Source organism: Antedon bifida, chromosome 8 (genome assembly GCF_963402885.1).
Source record: "Antedon bifida chromosome 8, ecAntBifi1.1, whole genome shotgun sequence".
NCBI lineage: Eukaryota > Metazoa > Echinodermata > Crinoidea > Comatulida > Antedonidae > Antedon > Antedon bifida.
This window is the reverse complement of record NC_136233.1, coordinates 3,080,532-3,101,305: the sequence shown is the minus strand read 5'-3', so window position 1 is coordinate 3,101,305 and position 20,774 is coordinate 3,080,532. Positions and strand designations below refer to the sequence as shown.

Below are 20,774 nucleotides of genomic sequence, written 5' to 3'. Positions count from 1 at the left end.
ATTGACATGCGCAGAACCCATTATTCGACTCTGCGCATGTTTATTATGCTATAGTAACCATTTATGTCAAAAAATAAAAGGGTAAAAAAATGGCCATTTTTCGAAAATTTCCCTTACTATATATAGTACAGAGATTTTTTCAAAAAATGACCAATTTGCAACCTTTTTATTTTTCGATAAAACTGGTTACTATAGCACAATTGACATGCGCAGAACCCATTATTCGACTCTGCGCATGTTTATTATGCTATAGTAACCATTTATGTCAAAAAATAAAAGGGTCGAAAATTGGCCATTTTCGAAAATTTCCCTTACTAATAGTACTACAAATAACCCAATGTGTGCTGTAGAATTGGACAATGAATTGAACAACTGATTGACCAATCAGAGCAGCGGAAAGCGTTCCAAAAGTTGAACAATCAGAGCACTGAAAAGTGACGTAAGCAGAGCCTTAGAAAAGTGTTCCAAATGTCGTCATTTTGACCAATCAGAACACTGAAAAGTGACGTAATTAATATCTGACTTCCACAAGTTTTTCACAACACAAACAATGATGAGATTTTGTCCAGATTTACATGCGACAACATCTTTTTACAAATCCTCTAGACTTATTATTATTATTATTAATTTCAAGGCGAATTCTGGTAGTAGCTGTATTCAACTCGAACGTGTACTTGCATTAAAGGTAAGAGCGAAATTGATTTCATGCATTTAAAGTGTTGATAACTTGTTTGGCCTAGGCCGTGACTATGGCCTAGCAAATGTGTTTGTATGGGTGCCAGCCCCGCGGTCGACGCTAATTCTTGTTGGCGGTCTGCTCTGTGGGGTAAAATGCATTTGCTATTATTACTTCCCCCCCTAATTACCAATAGGCCTACATATATTTCATAAAGTATTAACAATAACGCATGCCTTTATAGGTTAGTTAGGGTTTAGATATAGTGTCACTCGACACTTACTTTAATTAATGTATTTACTATATAGGCCGCCTAGGCTAGATAGAAAGACTTTTTTGGTTGCCATGAATTGTAAGTCAAACCATGGGCCTGCAAGGGCTATAGGCCCTAGTAAGATGCTATACTTACTTAGGGCTCCCTGTTATTTTTTTTCTTCAAAACTTATCTACTACGGGTAGTTTAGATAGACTAGGCCTAGGCTTAGATTAGTATTTATCGATTTAGTTTAAAGTAAGCTATTCTTCAAAGTTTAATTTATTTAATATTTTAACAATCCTACTACTAGTTAGACTAGCCTATGTAGCCTGTAATAGATTTTAGGCCTAAACATAATTTTAAACTATAAAAAACTAAATGTGTGCTGTATCAGAATAGCATCCATGGGAAACAGACTAAGCCTTCTAATTGATAGATAAACAATTTAACTGTTATTATAATGATTGTTTAATTAAGTGTAGGCTTCTACTCTTTGATCTAAAGCATTCGTTTAATTAGGCAATCAACTGTATTTGTGGATTTAGATAAGATTCTCAAATAATTTGATTGCATTAAAGGAAGTGCTCAGGGATCAAAGAGTTAATACATACACTGTTTAATAAACAAAGATTATTCAATTTACTCTAATTTATGTTGTAATTCTTTATATAGTTTTGTTAATTGAAAAAAAACATAATTATTCATATGTAATATTTTCTTAATTTAATTTAGATAAAATAGTTTGTTCTTAGTAGATATGTTTTAATGCTATGTGATTCATTTTATTAATATTTTACATTTAAAGTCTTGGTCTACTATTAATTATTACTTGAGAAATTTTAACCCACAGATATTTTATTTAGATTTGATTTTCCTTTATTTACAGCCATTTACTACAACTGCACGGTGCACAGTGGCATTATACGGGTAACATTTTCTTTTATCACATACTTTACTTACATATATTTTTGCCTTTGATCAGTTTTTTTAGTTTTGCAGGTGTTCAATAGACAGTACAGTATGTTAAGACCAACTTTTCGGCGCAGTGAAGAGGGTGCCTTAATTCTTGAAGATACATCTGCTGCTGTAGTATTTAACAGCTTGAGAAAACGACCAACTGGCAAGTGTCTAACTCCTGATGATGTACGCCAAGATGCCTTGAAGGAGGTGTGCAGGCTGGGTGGAAACACCAAAGATGAATGTGATGTGTTGGGCTGCTACAGGTTTCAGCATGGTAAATACAGTGGACAAACATTCAAGTGGATGGTCGAAAATGTACTGGAATATGCAGTATGTTTTGTAATTAAAATGGCTAATGAAATTCCAAGTACAAGTTCACTTAATATCAACAAATTCAACTTTAAGAGGTACTTGGAGTCTTTCCCAGAAGGCAAAGAAGCCATAGCAATGAAAGAAATAAAACGCCTCAGGAAATGCCCAACTAGACAGACATCGTACATACCTGTTGGTATTGAGCTACAAAAGGTTAAGGATGTCACAGATGAAACACTTTCTGGTACTGATGTCTTTGATGCTTCTTTGCAACCATCAACCTCATATGCACCAGGTAAGACTTATTTCATATATTGTGTTTTTTGTGCATTTTCTAAATTAATAATTCGAGGTTTTGCATTTTTAGTGCCTGTGAATGTTGTAGGTTTGCTGGGTTTAGGTTTTTTTTTATGCATTCATTTATACTCAATCATAAAATCGTGTTGTTTAAATATATTGCTTTCTAGCATACTGTAGATAGCGAATGAAAGTAGTTTACTGCTAAATATTCTTTAATTTTCCGTCTTGCAGCTCAACCAAATACATCTTATAAACCTGTTAGTACTATGCCATCCACTACAGAAACTATCAAACATAGTGAAGGTAGTTTATTTCATGTAATTTTAATTATTTTGTTTGATGTTTAAAACTAGAAAATGAAAATTACATAATGTAGTTTAATTAATTATACAATTTTGTCTTGGTTTTTCTTGCAGATTGTCTCATACCAGATAAATGGAAGAAGAACTTGCCCGAGATTGATCAACAGTGGATTTCAAAAACCTTATTCAAGAAATCGAAGAAAGGGACCGCAGAGTTGGATTCAACTAAACTCAAACAACTTTGGTATTATCCACCTCAACCGGATCCGCTCAACAAAAACATACCCATGGCCAACAGTTACTTCGGTCATCGTCTTCTTCTTTGGTTGCCCCGCAAGACTTGGCAGGTCAAGCTGGTCTGCCCTCGGCCAGAATGCAAGAGCTATCCACTAACATCAGGCGGCCTCCATGGAATCGTTCGTCCAGTCCTGGATTTAGACTGCCACTACTTTCTTGCAACAGAACAACTGAGGTGCTCTAACTGCCAACAAAGACAAATTGGCTGGAGTGAAAACATTTTAAAGCAACTTGATTTAGCGCATCGCCTTCAGTTTCCTGTTGTACTTTCGTATCACTTGGCCTGCGACAACCGGGTCCTGCAGCTTCTAAAGTACCGTGGTCTCGGGAACAGTCCATCACAGCTTCGCCAACAAGTCTTAGAACAACACACAAGGCGGTGGAATGAGAGAGTGGCTCTCTACTTAGAAAATTGCAAGAAGTTCTGTGGTTCTCATGATGATTATGTCATTGCTGCTTCTAAATTTGATGAGGTGTCTAAAATGATTCCTGTTCCCACTGTCCAATGGTTCCTCACCATCTACTGCAACGAAGTAATGGGAAGAATCGACGAACTCAAGGCTTCTATCACATCGACGTTCGGAAGAGTGTTGAAGATTGACTCGACCAAAAGGGTAAGTAATTTCTGCAATTTGCTTTTAATTATTTTAATTTTTTTTTGCAGATTGTCGGGAAGCTTTCTTCCTAATAATTATTATATTTTTTTTGCAGATTGTAAGGAAGCTAGCCGGTCGTGCATGTGGAACAGGAGCATGGGCAACAAACGTCGGAAATGAGCACGGCCAGGTGCTCATTACAGTCCTGACTGCTGCAGAAGGATGTGGCCTAAACAACATGACAAACGGTATCATTAACCGATATGCTTCGGCAGGCGTACCCCCTCCCGATATTCTCTACGTCGATCGTGACTGCTGCGGTCATTCAAGCATAAGGAAGATGTTCAGCGCCTGGCCTGACATGCAAATTCGCCTGGACATCTGGCACTTCATGAGGAGAATTGCTGCAGCTTGTTCAACAGAATCACATCAGTTGTATCCGATCTTTCTCAAACGTCTTTCCGCTTGCATTTTTGAGTGGAGCGCTGACGATGTTGAACGTCTGAAGCTCGCCAAGCGTGAACAGCTCATTGCAAGCAAGAAGCATTCCAACCCAACAGACGACATCATATTGAAAAACATCAGCAAGAAAGAGTATGCTTTACATTGTCGCAGGACAACACGAGGGACTCGCGAGACTGCCGACCTAATCCGAGAGCTCCTGACTTCCCTCGATGGTGAAGAAGGCCGTGACACAATGGGCGTCCCACTCTTAGACTCCGAACAGACCTGGGATATCTGGAGCTCACAAGAGCGACACATCGCCTGCATCCAGGATCCAGAAGGCATCCCGCTCTACACAAAAACCAGCGAGATGCTTAAGGGTGGAGTTACCTTGCCAGTTTATCGTTGCGCAAGAGGCTCCACTTCTTTGGAATCGTTTCACCTTCACCTTAACAGGTTTATTCCAGGTACAGTATTACTTTTTATTTGGTATCTACCAAATCTTCAAACCTATCTACTGATTTTTGTATAATTTCATAATTATGGATGTTTTATTTTTTTCTCAGGTGAGCGTGCTAGCGACTTACATTTCCAAGCTTACCTGATGGAAGGACTTGTTCGATGGAATGCAAACCGTGCACTAGCTGCTACCCAGTCTGGAGCACCCATCTCCAGTACATATAGTGGACTGCATCAGCATGCTCTCAACATACTGGCAGAGCAAGTGATTGGCAAAAAAGTGTACAAAAGTTTTATCATTCCAAACAAGTACACTGGAGAACTCATCGGAGTGGAGTACCTGTATAGCCAGTCGAACAAAGTACTCGAAACTCAATTTCCTGTCAAAACAGATACCATTAATGATGAAGACTTTGATGAAGAAATTTACACTTTTGATGTTGATGAAGGTTATGATGACAAGACTCAACCTGACTACAAACCACCTAAGCGTTGTTTTAAACCTCGAAATGCTAAAGAAATCTCACCACCCCAGCTGGAGCCCTTGCCTTTATGTGACGGTAATGATGATGATGGTGAAGGAAAAGCAGCCCTTATTGACACAGTGAGTTAAATTTGTATTATTAGCTTCTACCTCACAAATTTTGTTTCTGTTTTGAAATACAATGCACGAGTCTAATAATTTATTTTGTTTTCATATTTTACAATTTAGGAACTTGAGGATTCCACTGGACCGGACAACATTCCAGGCTACGCCAAAGTTGAAGCCCTGGCAGACTACCTTATGCAGTTTAAGGAAGACAGTGGAGTGATAAGTCAAAGTCATGCTGAACATGTCGCAAAGTTGTGGAACAACCTGGATGCTTATGACAAAACCATTAAGCGCAAAGCACGGCATCAAGATTACTTGACGAAAGGCAGGTTCAAGAAAAGTAAAACTACTTCCGTAATACCTGGTGTTGAAAGCACTCGACGGTAAGGCAGTTTCCAGCGTTTCTCACTTTGTTGCATGATGAGTCTTAAATCTAACTCGTTTCTTTGTTTGTTTTTTTTAAAAGATGCTTCTTAGGTCAGAACACCGGACCAGCTCAGTGGCCGGACTGCAATCGATATATGGAGTGCATTATTACCAAACTGTGTGAAGCGTATCCATCTACCGTATCTATCGAAGGTAAACGTTTCCAGCGCTGGCCGCTCATTACCAAAGGCTACAAGAACATTCGTCGGAAAGTGCTATCGAATGGACACCTGATGCTGTTTGCTAAGCTTCAGTTGATGGAGATAAATCGTACGACACTCATCCAGTGGTGAGTTTTAACTTGTTATTACTGTTATTTTACACTACAGTAAATACATTCAAGTTTTTAAATACTGTGTTTGATTTATTTACAACAGGTACAACAGAACATCAAAGAAGCAAGAGCGGCAAGTGTTGGAATCTGGCATCTCAGCAACAGTACCCAAACTTGTCTCTGATAAAACCCTACTTGAACCTTTAACCAAGCCAGCGGTGCTAAACGTTCATACAAGCGCTCCATCTTTCACATTTGTCCTACCAAAAAACACTTCCGGCCTAGCAACTCCAGGAAACAGACCGTCGATCCCAGTTCCAGGTGAGATAGCAAAACCACCACCATCAGTCCCTGAGGCTAGCAGTACTCGTATTCCTAGAACTACCCTCTTGTACAGAAAACGAGTGGCTAAAGACATATCGGAAGGGAAACCGATCAAAATATACAAACCAAGAACGTCTGCGATTGTGTGCTCAAAGTGTAAGCAACCAAGGTTAAATAAGAACCACACTCAGTACTATGGAAATTGGTATTGTGCTGCAACATCTGATGTGACTTTTGAAGAATGGAAATCGACTATGGTTGCCATCCGTCGCCTTCGTCAAGAGCGGAAAAAAAAGCAGCAACAAGAATGATTCCAAATGATTTTTGTAGCCATGGATAGACTTTTTATACTCTTTCATATATCTTCGATTTTTTTTTGTTCTGTGATTTTATATTCACTTTTTATGCAATTTGGCCATTGGGCCACCATATCTAATGGTATTCTGAATGTACAATAAAGTTAATAATAATAAAAAAAAAAAAAAGTTTTTAATGCTGCCAAATCCAAAGAGCAATGATTAATGTTGTAAATTATTTTGTAATTTTTATAAATTATATTCAGTTTTAATTATTACATTATAATTTACATTATATCATTCATTGCACTTTGTATTTGAAGGTCCCAAGCCCTTACAAAAAAAGCAGAGGGGAAACTTTTTGCAGTTGAGTGTACATTAAATGGTGAATTCTATATTCTTGTCAAGAGTATTTCCTTAGCAGTGTAAATTCTCAAATATTTTATATTTATTTCAAGAGCAATTCCACTACAATTCATTTTAATGTGAATCAAATAATTCCTTCCACCAATTCTAATAATATATTGTGATAATAACTCATACTATAGAGGTTATCATCCAGTAACCTTTAGTTACTCCTCTGACAGTTACACATATCGTATGGTACCATGTGGCCTAGAAAAAAAGCCACAGACAAAGTTAACGGTAATTTTGTCTCAATTTTTGAAAAAGGCTAACTTAATATCAAACTACTTGGAATATTGTTGGCCAATTAGAAGTCAGGGTGGGTTTTTTAACTAGTTAATTAATAACTAATACAGCACACATATTGCAGTCGAATTTACCGTTTTTTAAAAAACAAAATTCATGTACTATAGTACAAGGATTTTGTTTCGAAAATTGGATAAAACAATGTCGACTTTCTCAACTTTTAACATAAAATTAAAGTCTTATTATTCTATTATTTAATATTTTTATTCATTTAATACATCGATCATGTGATAAACCCCTAAAATTGACAGTTTTTAGTATGCCGGTATTCAAAACAACCTCCTAGATTCTTGGGCCCCATTGGCCAATTGTCCCGTTTCCTCATTATCTAATGACCCAGTCCAATTCAGTTTTAATGACCCCACATGGCTCTGTCCATTTCTTGTCCATTTCTTTTTGCGTTCTTTACCTTTCCGAATGAGAAGATTGAGCTGTACCCTTTGCGCAGGGATTTTTTCAAAAAAGGACCAATTTTCGACCTTTTTTTTTTTTTTATAAAACTGGTTACTATAGCACAATTGACATGCGCAGAACCCATTATTCGACTCTGCGCATGTTTATTATGCTATAGTAACCATTTATGTCAAAAAATAAAGGGGTCGAAAATTGGCCATTTTTCGAAAATTTCTCCTTCTATAGTACAGGGATTTTTTCAAAAAATGACCAAAAAAAAAATCCATGGCCAAAATATGGCGTTATATATGTGTACATATATAGCGTAATTATCATTTTATAGTGGCCAGTGGCATAATGCAGTGGCCGGAATTTAGGAACCCTAAGTTTCCTATGGGAACCGCTCAGGCACCACATAAGCTCTGAGGCCTCCAGTCATTGAGTGCTCATAGCCGTTGCGCTACGCTTTTTAAAAAATAAAATGGTTGAATACTATTAAACAGCATATAGTACTGCATAGCGATTTGTTTTTTAAATGGCTATATTTTAAAAATACATTTATGAAGTGATAATATTGGCATATGCGCATATATTATCATCTTATAATGGCATAGTAAAATGTCAAAAAATAAAAAGGTGAAAATAACTTTTAATTTATTTATTTTATTTAATTGTATTCTATTAATATACAAGCTTAGCATATTTATATATAATACAAAAATATTATTACTATATAAGAATTATAATTGTTCTGAAGTTTTATATATACATTATTTGTACATTTTCACCTTAGTCCAGCCTGAAATTGCAGGGAATTTTAATGTTTTGCTTTTAGTGAAAACAAAGAAATATAAATAGATATGAGTTTGTATTTTCTTCAACAATATAAATTACCTCATTTTGAGTACAACTTCAGTAGCAATTTTTATCAGCAGATTGAAATCAAAGTTGAGATGACACCGCCAGTAACGACGATCTCGTCCCCACACTTGTGCGGGGTAGCATGGGCTTGCGATTCCATGGAATATACGTGCAATGGCGCGACCAGAGAAGTCCCTGTCGTGGTGTAGGCTGATAAAGCCACGCACAGATCCACGAACAGATGCCGCCGAAGCTATTAAAGAATTCTGTAATTATATAAAAATGTAAGAAGATTATTTTAAATTGCATAAGTGATGTTGCCATTTTGGGCACCAATTTAGAAGTTGTTTTTTTTTTCAATGTATTTATTTTTTTTATTTTACTTACATCAAGTTCAACCTCATTGTCATCTTCCATCCACTGAACAAACGAACTCTTATCAAAGTACTCTCTTAAAATTTGTTTCAGTTCATCACTAGTTTCTTCATCAACGTCCGCACTGCACATCCAGAAGTGGTCACATGATACACTGTAAACAAACAATTCAGTATCAACCAATCAGACTTATTTATATACTTTACTTTATTGCCAACAAAACAACATAAACATATCATTGACAAAAGGTGATAAGATGTAGTCAAAATTTAGTCTTTGTGTTGTCTATTGGTAATGTATTCCATAACATAGGTGCTTCATGTGATGTGCCCATATATGGACATGATGATCATTACCATATTTGGGAATATCACTACCATATTTGGGCACATCACACTAGTTTGATAGTGTAGACAGAGCTTAATACCTGTTAAGTGCCTTGAACACACACTTCAGTTGGTATAACTCTCTCTTTTCCTGACCTTTAACTTTAGAGTAGAGAAAGTCAACAACACCATCAAGTTCCTCGTCAGTCAGATCACCAGGTGATCGGAAGTGGAAGCCAAGATCTGAGAGTTCTACCATTACACCAGACTTCATTTGGCCTGCAAATGAAAGAGAGTTTCGGAATTGGTCATAAGAAATTGACAATTTGATGTCTTGATTTCCTTATGATAATTAATTACATTAAAAAAGAAATGTATGAAGAAAGATATTGTATGATTGAAGATTAATTCCACTACTTTTTGATTTTATTTATTTCTTCTGGGTGACCTTTTTCGTGGAAGACTGATCTCCCAGAAAGATCATGATCAGAACACCGGCAGACAATCTCTTACTCATCTAAGTAGTCTACCAAAGAAAAACGACTTTATGTCACATCCAACAGATGAGGCAGAATGAAGTATCTTGCCTAACAATACAAGCAATATTGACCCTTTTTCTGACCTCTCGAATGATATTAAAAATGCACTCAATTGTAAATGATTGTATATTTTCTAGTATGTATTTACATTGTATTAATAATACTAATAATAGTACGAATTTGTAACGCACCAATTCCAGCAGCAGATATTTGCACTTTGTATGGCATTGGTAGCTAATGACATTTTTATAAACAGGACACGAACCCATGCCTCTCACATGCTAGTGCAATACCCATAACATTACGCCACTCTCTCTTACTTTTACTGAGTACTACTAATTACCATTCCACTGCAGACTTTTTAATTGTTTCTTCACCATACCAGCCTGCCAGTTCATCTCACTTGCAACATCCACAACCGGGAACTCAAGGCTACTCTTGTTCCTCAAGGATTTACCAGTCTTTTCTTGATGGAGGGCAATGGCTGCTGCTAGGGCAGGACACTTGTGAGCCATGGTTTGTAGCTGTTTAGGCCCCCCATAGCAGTTGATGGTGCAGGTTGCCAATGCTGGTGGCAGGTTGTTGACCCACTGCTGTGGGTGCAGTTCTAGGTTACATAAAAGTGTGGCAATACCTGCAAGAGAAATGTCATTGTCGCTTTTGATGTTGAAAAAAAGATTCAAATGGTAAAGTTCCAACATGGACTCATGGAAGCAATATAACAACATAGGCACAATGCAAGTCATTTGACCAAAACAACTGACAGTTCAGATGATCCATCGTGGAATTATTGATCAAATTACTTACAGTGTGTCTACATCCTTGTGTTGCGTCCAAGTGAGGAACAACCTTAAAAGATGGGTTGCTAGATAGCTTATGGCAGATGAATCTATTTCATGTTAGTATTATGTATTACAATAATAAGCTCTTGCCTTCTTCTTTAATATCTAAGCTCTCCACATTCTGTTCAATAGATATTGCTCTTTCATGTCCAGGACACAGTCTTGGTATTTTATAACTGCTTTTCGTTTGTGGAGAAGGTTCTGTTGGCACCTGTATTTCTTCCGGAGTCTGTTCTTCCAAGCCATCAGATGTTTTTGAATTGTTTACTGATGCTGTTGAGCTCTCGGTTGACAGATCATCATCTCTTGCGGTAGTAATCTTTCCAGCATCATCTGGAGTCTGAGGAATGACTTCTGATGTTTTCTGGGACAATACCTCGTCTGGAATCATCATATAGTCTTCATCATCTTCTTCTTGAAAAGCCTTAAGCTCTTTAGCTGCCTTAGAAAGTTTTAAAAAAAGACCTAAATTACAATTCTACAGAAAGGTCGTACACACAACTAACCACCCAATCAAAAAAAGGTCAGATATGGTCATAATGTATGAAACCTAAAATTGATGGAGGAAGTAAAGACTGTGACAAATTTTTCTTTTCTGTTGGAATGTTACCTCTTTGTTCATGGGCATAACGCAGAGGCCAGAGACCCCTGGTTTAGGAACCTAAGTGGCCATCCAACTGGAGGCCTCGGTCATATTTTATCGTTTTCTCTTCTGGGCACTCAGGGGCCCTCATAAGCTCCGGGGCCCATGGGTTTGTCTGTCTATGTTTCACAACCATAAGCTTTATATACAATAAAATACTTACCTGCCTAGCTCTAGCTTTCTCTTTGCATCTGCATGGTGCAAACACTTTACGACAGAGTTTCTTCAAGGTGAACCTGTCAAGTGTGTTAGCGTAGGTGTGACGTCTCAATTCACTCAGATCTCTACCCTGTAAAAACAATTCATTATAGTGTTGCTAATATTCATGTAATAATCCTTATAAAGTATAATTGTATTGTAATCGTATAGAACATTGGCTCGTTACAAAACTAAAGGCAAGCTAGGATCCAAGATTTCAAAATATAAACATCGTAATTGATACCGACATATGTTCTGGACACGCTCACCTGTGAATCCAAGAACAGATGGCAATGTGCAGGTTTGCCATCACGTCCAGCTCTGCCAATCTCCTGCACATAGCTCTCAAAACTCTTTGGCATGTTGTAATGAATAATGGCACGGACATCAGACTTATCCAGTCCCATTCCAAATGCAACAGTGGCTACGACAATACGGATGCTCCCGGACATAAATGCATTTTGAACTTTTCTTCGTTCACAAGCTGTCATGCCTGCATGGTATGACTCCACACTGTTGATGTCTGGTCTTTCATTTGGTTTTATAGTTGCTAGTGGTATTGAACAAAATTATTCTTACTGACAATTTGTTTCTATGATGTGTTTACTACTTTATATTTTATAAAATAAAAAAGTTAATACCAAAGTTTAGATAAAATCATCAGTATTAAACACAATGTAATACATACTTTTATATGTTGGTTTTTTTGGTTTTTTAACTTTCTTTTCTGCCTTTTTCTTTCCTTTTCGTTTTTTCTTTCCGTCCTTGCCGACTTCCTCCTCTTTCTGTATCTCCACTTCTGGATCTTCAACAGATGTTTTAGTCCTCTTTTTCTTTCCCTTTTGTTTCTTTTGTTTCTTCTTTCCACCTTTGGTGACTTCCTCCTCTTCTTTATTGACTTCTTCCTCTTCTACATTCTCCTGAATCTCTTCAGGTGCCTTCTTCACTTCTTCATTCACTTCTACAGTTACTGGATCCTTCTTTGTTTTTCCTTTTCTTTGTTTCTTTCCATCTTCAAAAGCTTCTTCCTTTTCTACATTGTCTAGAATATCATCAGGTGCCTTCTCTACTTTTTCTGGATCTTCCTCAGGTTCTGGATCCTTCTTTCTTTTTCCATCTGGAAGGCATGTTCTTAGAACGGATGCCACTTTTTCTGTCTGATCACGTCGAATACAATAAACAATAATGGAATCTAAGTTATTAAAACGGTCCCCCTGAAGGAGTTCAACCAGTGCCTGCAATATAAAAAAAGTGTCAAAAATACTTTTAATTTGTGTGTACTGTTAGGCTGTAGTTTGGTGGTTTACAATATCTTCCTCTTTCAACTATAACAGAGACAACTAACCTTGTCCCTATTCTCATCTTTTGAAACAGATAATTTGAGGTTATTTGGGACAGATCTTCCTCTCACCACTGCATCTTCATCAATACCAAGATGGCTGACAACACTCATGGCTGTCGACATGGTAGCTGTGGCTGTCAATCCCAAAAGGCATTGCACACCAAATCGTTCACGAATAACCTAAGGAGGCCAACAAATAATGTTTTGATAACTTGGAACAAGTTGTTTTTTTACATAATTTCTTTACCCTTTACATTATAGCCATCCACAATGGCAGAAAAACATAGAAATCAAGTAAACAAATTGACCTGGGACATTTGACCATTTTAGTGAATTAAATTTGAAATAAAAAATACTTTTCTAATAAGATCTCTTGCTTGCACTCACCTTGCAAACCATAAGATAAGATGGCCGAAAGTTATGTGACCATTCTGAGACACAATGAGCCTCATCGATACAAGCAAATGCAATTGGAGGAAGTTGGTGTAATGGTGGAAGACACCCTCCACCACCTCCGCCTCCAACTACAGCTTCTGGAGAGATCAGCAAAACCTGAACTTTGCCCTCTATGATCTCTTTCACAACCCTTTCACGCTGAGATTTCGCCATGTTGCTATGAAGCCGAGCACCTTGAAGACAGCCAGGTAAGCCAATGACCTGGAAATGAATTTTTTAAAAGCATACTACAGTGAAACCCACTATTAAGACACTATTTGTTTAGGTCCAGAAGATGTCTCCTAAATAGGGGTTTTACTGTATTATAAATTAAAACACAGCATTAAGGGCAATTTACACAGATGGGCGGTAACGGTAAGCAGAAAGAAGTGTATAGCTTGTCCAACCGTAAGGTCTGTATCTATTCCCAGCAGAAACCGTCCGTCCTTTCCGTGCTTTGTGTATTTAATTGTCATAAGGAATAACATAGATTCTATATTTTTTATTACTGTTACCGCTTGTAAATTGGCCTTTACACACATTAATATTTCATTAATATAAAAACAGGCAACTTTCAAACGACATGTAGTTTTAAATAATATTATATTTTCTATATTACCATACAAACTATACTTACTATACAGCATACTATATTACTACGCATTAGATTTCACTTACCTGATCTTCCATAAGAGACACTAAAGGCGAGATGACTAGTGTAAGGCAATGTGATCGCTGAGCATACATGTATGCTGGTAGCTGATAGCATAGAGATTTACCTGCTCCTGTCGAGAGCACCACTAAAGTTGACAGACCTACAGCAAAATGAAACTGATATTCTAAGATTGGGTTTACACAAGACAAATTATCGGTCAGAGGGCGACAGGCATGTTTTGATATTCTTCGCTTTTTACTTGACTTGAGTCTCAATCCAAGGTACAATTCAAATGTTTCTCTCTTTATTTAGTATTGTTTGTATAAATGGCTCAACAAAGCTCAGTAAAGTATCTAGTCCATAACTTCACATTTGTATAGAAACCGGGATAGAATTGGCATGTACAGGAATTTTATCATGATAAACAATACGACGATGTGATGATGATGACAGTAATAATGATTATGATGATGACAATGACCTCACTGATAAGTGCTCTTACCTGATAATATTCTCATAATGGCCTTCTCCTGACCACCTCTGAATGAGTCATATCCCATTTCTTTCAGTGCTTTATATACCTTATTTGGAGTTTCTATGAATACAAAAAAATCAGTGGCTGTGATGTACTAGTACACCGGGGTAACCCCCTACTCGTCTCGAAAGATGTACTAGGTTCTTTAAAGTGCACATGAGCTAGACTTATAGTCCTTATCCGAGAAGACTCACTCTACCACCAGAATCATGGAGCGAGCGAGAACCCTTGCCGACGTTATGCCTACGTAAATATGATTCCATTGTCTTAACTGTACAGGTAACAAGGCAAACCCATGTCTCTCACATGCTAGTCCAATTACATAGGACCAACAGCTTTACATCTCATTCGAGGTAATGAGAGCCTAAAGATGCATGCAAGGCAAACCATGTCTCTCACATGCTACTCCTATTACATCCCTTGCCATTATGCAATACTGTTCTCTCAACATATAACACACTAAGAGTCAAGCTATGAATAAAAAAGCCACGATATGGATTTTGCATCAAAGAAAATTTGTATCAAATTATTTGAACTGGAGATATATTGATTTACCAAAGAATTCTTCACTTACCTATTGGTCTGCCATTTTCATTCAGTCTAAATAATGGTTCAATGGGGTTTCTGATTACTGGTGCATCATCATCAGGAGGTGGGGTCGGAGCATTCAAGAAGTCAAAGATCACATCACCTGGTTCAAATAAGAATTTAATTAATTATATAGAAAAGTACTGAATAATATAAAATGATTTACTTTTTTTTTGGACGATTTTTCTTTGGTGTTAATTAAACCAGATGTACTATTGATATTTGACAGATACAGTGATCTGACCTAGTTAGTACAGACTGTTTAGATGTACAAACACTTGACGAAGAATCAATGCTATCTTCAAAAACATAAAATGTTTCAATTCTATTATGAGTAATTTTTTTATGATAAACTATGACGACTAGAAACTATGGTAAGACAACAGTTAATTAGAAGAGCAAAGTGGATTTTTGTAAAAGTTTTAAAAAGTAAACCACTGGTAATCGAATCGAAATGAATTTCAAACCTTTAGGGTGTTTGATACCGGTGGCTGCAAGAGCTGCTTCCTCCAATGTTGGAAATGGAGACTCTGATAAATCTTCTGGTTTTATATCATCTTCTTCTTCTTTGTCTGGTTTGGGTGGAACTAAAAAAAATACCAACTAAATAAAAACACAATTTCTCCCTCTTTTCTTTTAAAATGAATCCGTTTGAATGAATTGGTTCTCATAATCTGCCATTACCGGGTGGTTTTCATGATGGCAGCCATACAGTATTTGGTCATAATGACCAATTTCATATTTGTTTATGTGAAAATGTTTATGTTCTTGGATTCTTGAAGTGAGATATTTGAATAAATGTATTGTTGTTTACAGTACAGTACCAAGTCTGAAATGTTTTTTTTCTTTTTGCAGAAGTTACTACAACAAAGAGCATGTTGGTCATGGTCTTTGATGTGTGACATTGTCTTTGTGACATTATCTGGTGACACAATTCTGAAAATATTATTTTTTCTTTTTGCAGAAGTTACTACAGAACAACAAATATTGGTTTGTAGCAGCTCAGATGTTGGTTATGTTGTTACATATTGTTATGTGACATTGTCTTGGTGACATTTGATTTACACTTACGCCTTCCTTTGCAAAATTTTGCCCAGTGACCTTCTTGTCCACATTTAAAGCAAACTCCAGGTTTGTGCCATCCACCACCACCGCCGCCGCCTCTTCCATATGACTTTCCCGATGCTTTTCCCATCTTGATCTTCCATTGTTGTCGTTTGTATTGTGGACCGGTCATTTTACTCGGTGCTCGTGTGTAGACTTTCTTTCGCAGGTTAATCCTTACAAAGTTTTCATTAAGGCTTGCTGTACTCCTGAATAGATATCATGTAATGTTTATAATAGTACTTGGGGGCAGACTCAGGATTTTCTAAATAGGTGGAAAGCTAAAAACATTTGTATTGCTATAATTGTAAATATTTGCTATTTTGATGGAAATAAAATAGATTTGATTTGAAATATAATATTGAAAAGATACTTCATAATTTCATCTTAGCTGTCAACATAGAGCGTGCACTCACTAGTACTATCCCTGGATCCGCCCCTTTATAACTTTACCTGGATGGTGCTGATGGTACTACAAGTTTCTTCTTTTTCTTTACTGGCTTTTCTTCCTCACTACTTTCTTGATCCTCTTCCTTTTCATCTTCTTTAATTCTATTTTCTATTTTTCGCGGTAATGCTGATTGTATGTCTAAAATACTAGATGCTGTCTCCTTAGAAGCAACATGCTCGTTTTGTTCCTTTTCACACCCTGCAGTTTGCGTCGCTTCTACAGAATCAACCTTTCGTTTTTTAGTTTCATTCTTCAAATGTGTTTGAGGCGTTAACTCTTCTCGCTCTCGCTTCCGTGTCCTTATTTGGTTTGATTCAATTTGATGATTACTTTTGCAATTTTCGTTATTTTTATGTAAATTTATAGAAGTTGTTTCTGTAACTGCATTCGAATCAGTAATTTGTTGAATTTTATTAACTTGGCTAAGAGTCTTATCATCAATATTATTATCAAAGGTTCTCGAAGGAGTAGTAACATGAGGAGTTTGTTCTTCAAAGTTGTTTAATTCATTATCATTGTTTGTTTCCATTGGAACATCATCAACTGTTTTTTCTTTTATCAATTTTGTTTGACATCGTTTCAACCATGCATTGTCCAAAGCAAGTCTGGGCTTCTTGTTTGCTAAAATATTTGGTGATGCAGAAGCAACTGATGTGTTTTTTAGCTTATCAGACTTTGAAACTAATTTACACGATGGAAGGTCAAATGTTGAGTCATCCTCTTCAATCAATTCTTTCTGAACCGCGGAAACATTTACTACTTTTAGTTTATTCGTTCTTTTACGAGCTGAAGTTGGAAGTGCCTGAAATGTAGTGTTATGGATAATAATTAAAGTTGTTGTAAAAGTTTAAACTCTTCTAGCAAACCTTTGCTAATTAAAAAAAAAAATCAAACTAGGAAAATGAGAAAGCCAATTAGCAAACAATTCATTTTACAAAACATGTAATAGAAATTATAATGTACATATTATTTGTTTTGTTTTTTTTTAACCTCTAAATTGCACAGGTTGAGGTAACCTCCTACTAGTGCACACAAGCTAGATGTGTACACTGGACCTACGGTTTATAGTCCTAATTCGAGAAGACTCGTTCTACCAGAAGAACCATAGAGCGAGTGAGCCACGAACGCTTGCCGATGTTATGGCTACGTAATTACGGTTCCACTATCTAAATCACTCGGTCAATCACTCGCCTCATTGATATACCTTGAATTATGACTTACTTTATTGAACTCTCTTATCTTCAACCCATACGAAGGTTTCTCTTCAGGTGATACTTTCTTAGTTGCTTCTGTATCTATCTTTTCTTTGATATTCAAATGCGCACCCCAAACATTTCCAGTATTATGACTGCTTTTTTTGTCTTTTTCATCATAGAGAATCTTTTCCTTAGCTACAATTTCACTATTTGGTCTTCCAAGTTGACGATATTCTTTATAGTAGCCTATATTGTAATTAAAAACATTTTAAATGGATCACCATACTTTAGTCACTTACCAATGTGTTTTAGATTTGTACACATCTTTCCAAAAAATACCTGTAAGAAAATACTGGATGATACTTCAATGAAAAAATGGTTTTAATTGTTGTTGTAAATATCTGGAAGCAGCAGAAGTGTAGCCTATTCCTAATACATACGTCTCCTCTATCCTAGGTAGATCACTCTAAAATCATACGTATGTAAAAATCAACCTTTTATTTTGTCAGAAGCTTTTTCAATGTCATCTTTGTTTGGTCGTCTGTCGTGAAGTACTGCAAATGCATTCTCCCATTCTTTGAGAGCTTTCTTTAAAACTGATTTTCTTTCTTCAACACCCATTTTTCAGCTGTACAAAAAAATTAAATAATATAGGCATATGCATGTTAAATTGTTATAATATTCCACTTCACAATGTATATTTTATCCTGTTATTTGCCTGAGAAAACTTCTTAGAATAAGAAGTGTTATGCTCAATTTGAAATTGTGCAAGAAAGTTCTTAATCTTAGCAATTTGTCATTTTACAAGCAACATGTTAAATTAAGTAGGCCAGTATAGTAGTAGTCTTTTTATAACAAAATTGATGACATGCCAACGATGATGGTTTGTTTTTAAATTTAAAGTTGTCAAATAGCCTTTTTGCGCAATCAAATCGTTCAAATTGCGCATAATAAAAACTCGAAAGCATCTACTACACTCAATAGCTACTGCTAGGGGATCCAGTCAAGTCGCCCCATCCGCCTAGTAGTAGGCCTACACTAGCCTAGTTTACTGTTTATATACGCCCTACTAGTCTAGCTACCTAGTATAGGCCTAGACTCTATTATTCTAGATCCTCATAATAGGCTAGTCCTAGTCCAGCTAGTAGTAGGCCAACTATTTAGTTAGGGCCCTGCTCTATCCCTCTCTCACGACCTACCTAGCTACTACTACTAGGCCTAGGTAGCCTGCTTAGGCATAGTGTTTATGGCTTAGCCAGGATGGGATGGCTCAGAAGACAGGGGGAGAGATCAAGCTAAACTTACTCTCTGCGATTGATTACAAACTTTCGCGGCTTATTTGACGTATCAACACTATCTTTGGACGTATGTACTGAGATGTGACCTCGTGTGTATGTGATGGTCATGCTTGGAAGAACATCGTTGCCAGAATGTAACGACAATTAACCCAATGGTAAATACCAGTGGTGTTTTTTTTTATTACGCATCGTTTTTATTATGATCATTTTAGGACAACGTCTTTTCAGTCAATGTCCATTAAACTTTGTAAGTAGCTAGATACAGTTCAGTAGTTTAATTTCCCGCGCGCTCTACAAACAGTTTCACAATATTTATTGCGTTATATTATTCACTGTGACTGTCTCTAATTAACTCCTCAAACTTGTATATGTATATACTGTATACTTCACCAGCGAATTTTTGAAGAGCCTTATGCAGACAGTTTACTTGCACTTAAATTAAACAATATTGAATCTAAAAGTAATTATTTCACTTTTATTTTATACAGGCTACAGATATTGTTTGATTTTAAATACGCTGATTATTAACATCAGGCATTTGAATGTTTTAACTTTTAAACATCTCATATCTAAAACCGATAGTAACACATTGTATTCCAATTCGATTTATTATATTGTGGAATAGGCTACCGGCTGATATCAGAAATTCATTTCATTTTAAAGCCATTAAAAAAAAATCATTGTAGAACCATATAATTTTATTATATATTTATATTGATTTCTGTACGTTTTAGCTTTTTTGTTGGAGTGGCACGCCTAATATGGCGACAGAAGCTGTTGGCCTCTTTTGCCACTCCTTGGCGCAATCTAGCTATTTTTTGTATTGTTATGTCTGTATAACTGTGTTTGCCGAAAATAATAAAATAAATAATAAAAATAATCAAAAAGTAGCAAACATATAAAATTGAATATTTTTATTAAAATGTTTATTTTAATTTATTTTTAAAACAAAAAACAACAGCACAAACAAATCTGCCACCTACGTAACAGCTTGGTTAAAAAACACAGAACTACCTAAACTCAGAAACACTTACGACAAAAAAAGAGAGAAAGACTGGACTTAAAATTGTCCGATCGTGATCGTGATCGGAATTGGGACTAAACTATTATAAGATAAATTTATTCTACTAAATAAAAAATGAGAATCTTTTGGGTTAGGACTGGACAAGAGCCAGTGGAAATTGAGATTGGCAGAAGAAAATGGAAATGGATTGGTCACACACTAAGGAAACCAAAACACAACATAGCTAGGCATGCCCTAACATGGAATCGCCAAGGAAAACGAACTAGAGGACGCCCGAGGAAAACATGGAGGATAGAACTGGATAAGGAGGTGAAGGATACTGGCTACAACTGGACAGAGGTGGAAGGCATTGTCCGGAACCGTGTGAGATGGAGACGTGTATTTGATGGCCTATGCACTGCTAGCTGTAACAAGGCTTAAGTAAGTTATTCTTTTTAAGTACATTGAATTTACTAAGAATACAGATTGCTGTTTTGTAACAATCTTCCTTGCTGTAACTCTACAAAACGATTTCTCAGGCATAAAATTAATCCCCAAAAAGTGATGAATGAATGAGCTTTAAATAATGTTTTTTCAATGTTGATGGTCAAAGTGTTTTGATCTATCGTACATTAAATCACTTATTCAAGGATCTAACCAAGGATACTAAAAGAACCAAATGTTTAGAATAACTTCACTTCATTCTACTTTTTTGTAATGAAGGTAACGGTACGAAACGGACAACCAGAAAGTTGAAAACATTTG

At 36.3% G+C, this 20,774-nt stretch overlaps 2 protein-coding genes across 2 annotated transcripts; one reads left to right on the top strand and one right to left on the bottom strand.

Annotated features, from left to right (window-relative positions):
- The first annotated feature begins 480 nt into the window (after positions 1–480).
- LOC144849463 (uncharacterized) lies at positions 481–6,603 on the top strand. The gene is made up of 9 exons (XM_078706377.1): positions 481–685; positions 1,819–2,499; positions 2,736–2,807; positions 2,921–3,717; positions 3,815–4,610; positions 4,710–5,206; positions 5,315–5,577; positions 5,661–5,909; positions 5,998–6,603. Exons 2-9 carry the CDS (start codon positions 1,953–1,955, stop codon positions 6,527–6,529), a joined length of 3,753 nt encoding a protein of 1,250 aa, XP_078562503.1. The 5' UTR covers positions 481–685; positions 1,819–1,952; the 3' UTR covers positions 6,530–6,603.
- A 1,686-nt stretch (positions 6,604–8,289) lies between these two features.
- On the bottom strand, positions 8,290–19,117 carry LOC144850803 (ATP-dependent DNA helicase Q4-like). Its single transcript, XM_078708251.1, has 19 exons — positions 19,014–19,117; positions 18,203–18,336; positions 17,734–17,954; positions 16,515–17,314; positions 16,029–16,270; positions 15,425–15,544; positions 14,944–15,060; positions 14,337–14,429; positions 13,858–13,994; positions 13,132–13,401; positions 12,748–12,924; positions 12,091–12,637; positions 11,672–11,952; positions 11,368–11,493; positions 10,652–11,003; positions 10,063–10,353; positions 9,282–9,459; positions 8,867–9,008; positions 8,290–8,745 (listed from the first exon to the last, which is right to left on the bottom strand). The coding sequence occupies exons 2-19, from the start codon at positions 18,327–18,329 to the stop codon at positions 8,509–8,511; spliced, it is 4,458 nt and encodes a 1,485-aa protein (XP_078564377.1). The 5' UTR covers positions 18,330–18,336; positions 19,014–19,117; the 3' UTR covers positions 8,290–8,508.
- Positions 19,118–20,774: the final 1,657 nt, after the last annotated feature.

Coding starts and splice junctions, on each gene's coding strand:
- LOC144850803 (XM_078708251.1), bottom strand. CDS start 18,329: ATGGGTGTTGAAGAAAGAAAATCAGTTTTAAAGAAAGCTCTCAAAGAA. Junction 9,009..9,281: donor GTGTTCAAGGCACTTAACAG/GTATTAAGCTCT, acceptor GTTTGTTTACAG/TGTATCATGTGACCACTTCT. Junction 8,746..8,866: donor ACAATGAGGTTGAACTTGAT/GTAAGTAAAATA, acceptor ATATAATTACAG/AATTCTTTAATAGCTTCGGC.
- LOC144849463 (XM_078706377.1), top strand. CDS start 1,953: ATGTTAAGACCAACTTTTCGGCGCAGTGAAGAGGGTGCCTTAATTCTT. Junction 2,808..2,920: donor AACTATCAAACATAGTGAAG/GTAGTTTATTTC, acceptor TTTTTCTTGCAG/ATTGTCTCATACCAGATAAA. Junction 4,611..4,709: donor CCTTAACAGGTTTATTCCAG/GTACAGTATTAC, acceptor TTTTTTTCTCAG/GTGAGCGTGCTAGCGACTTA.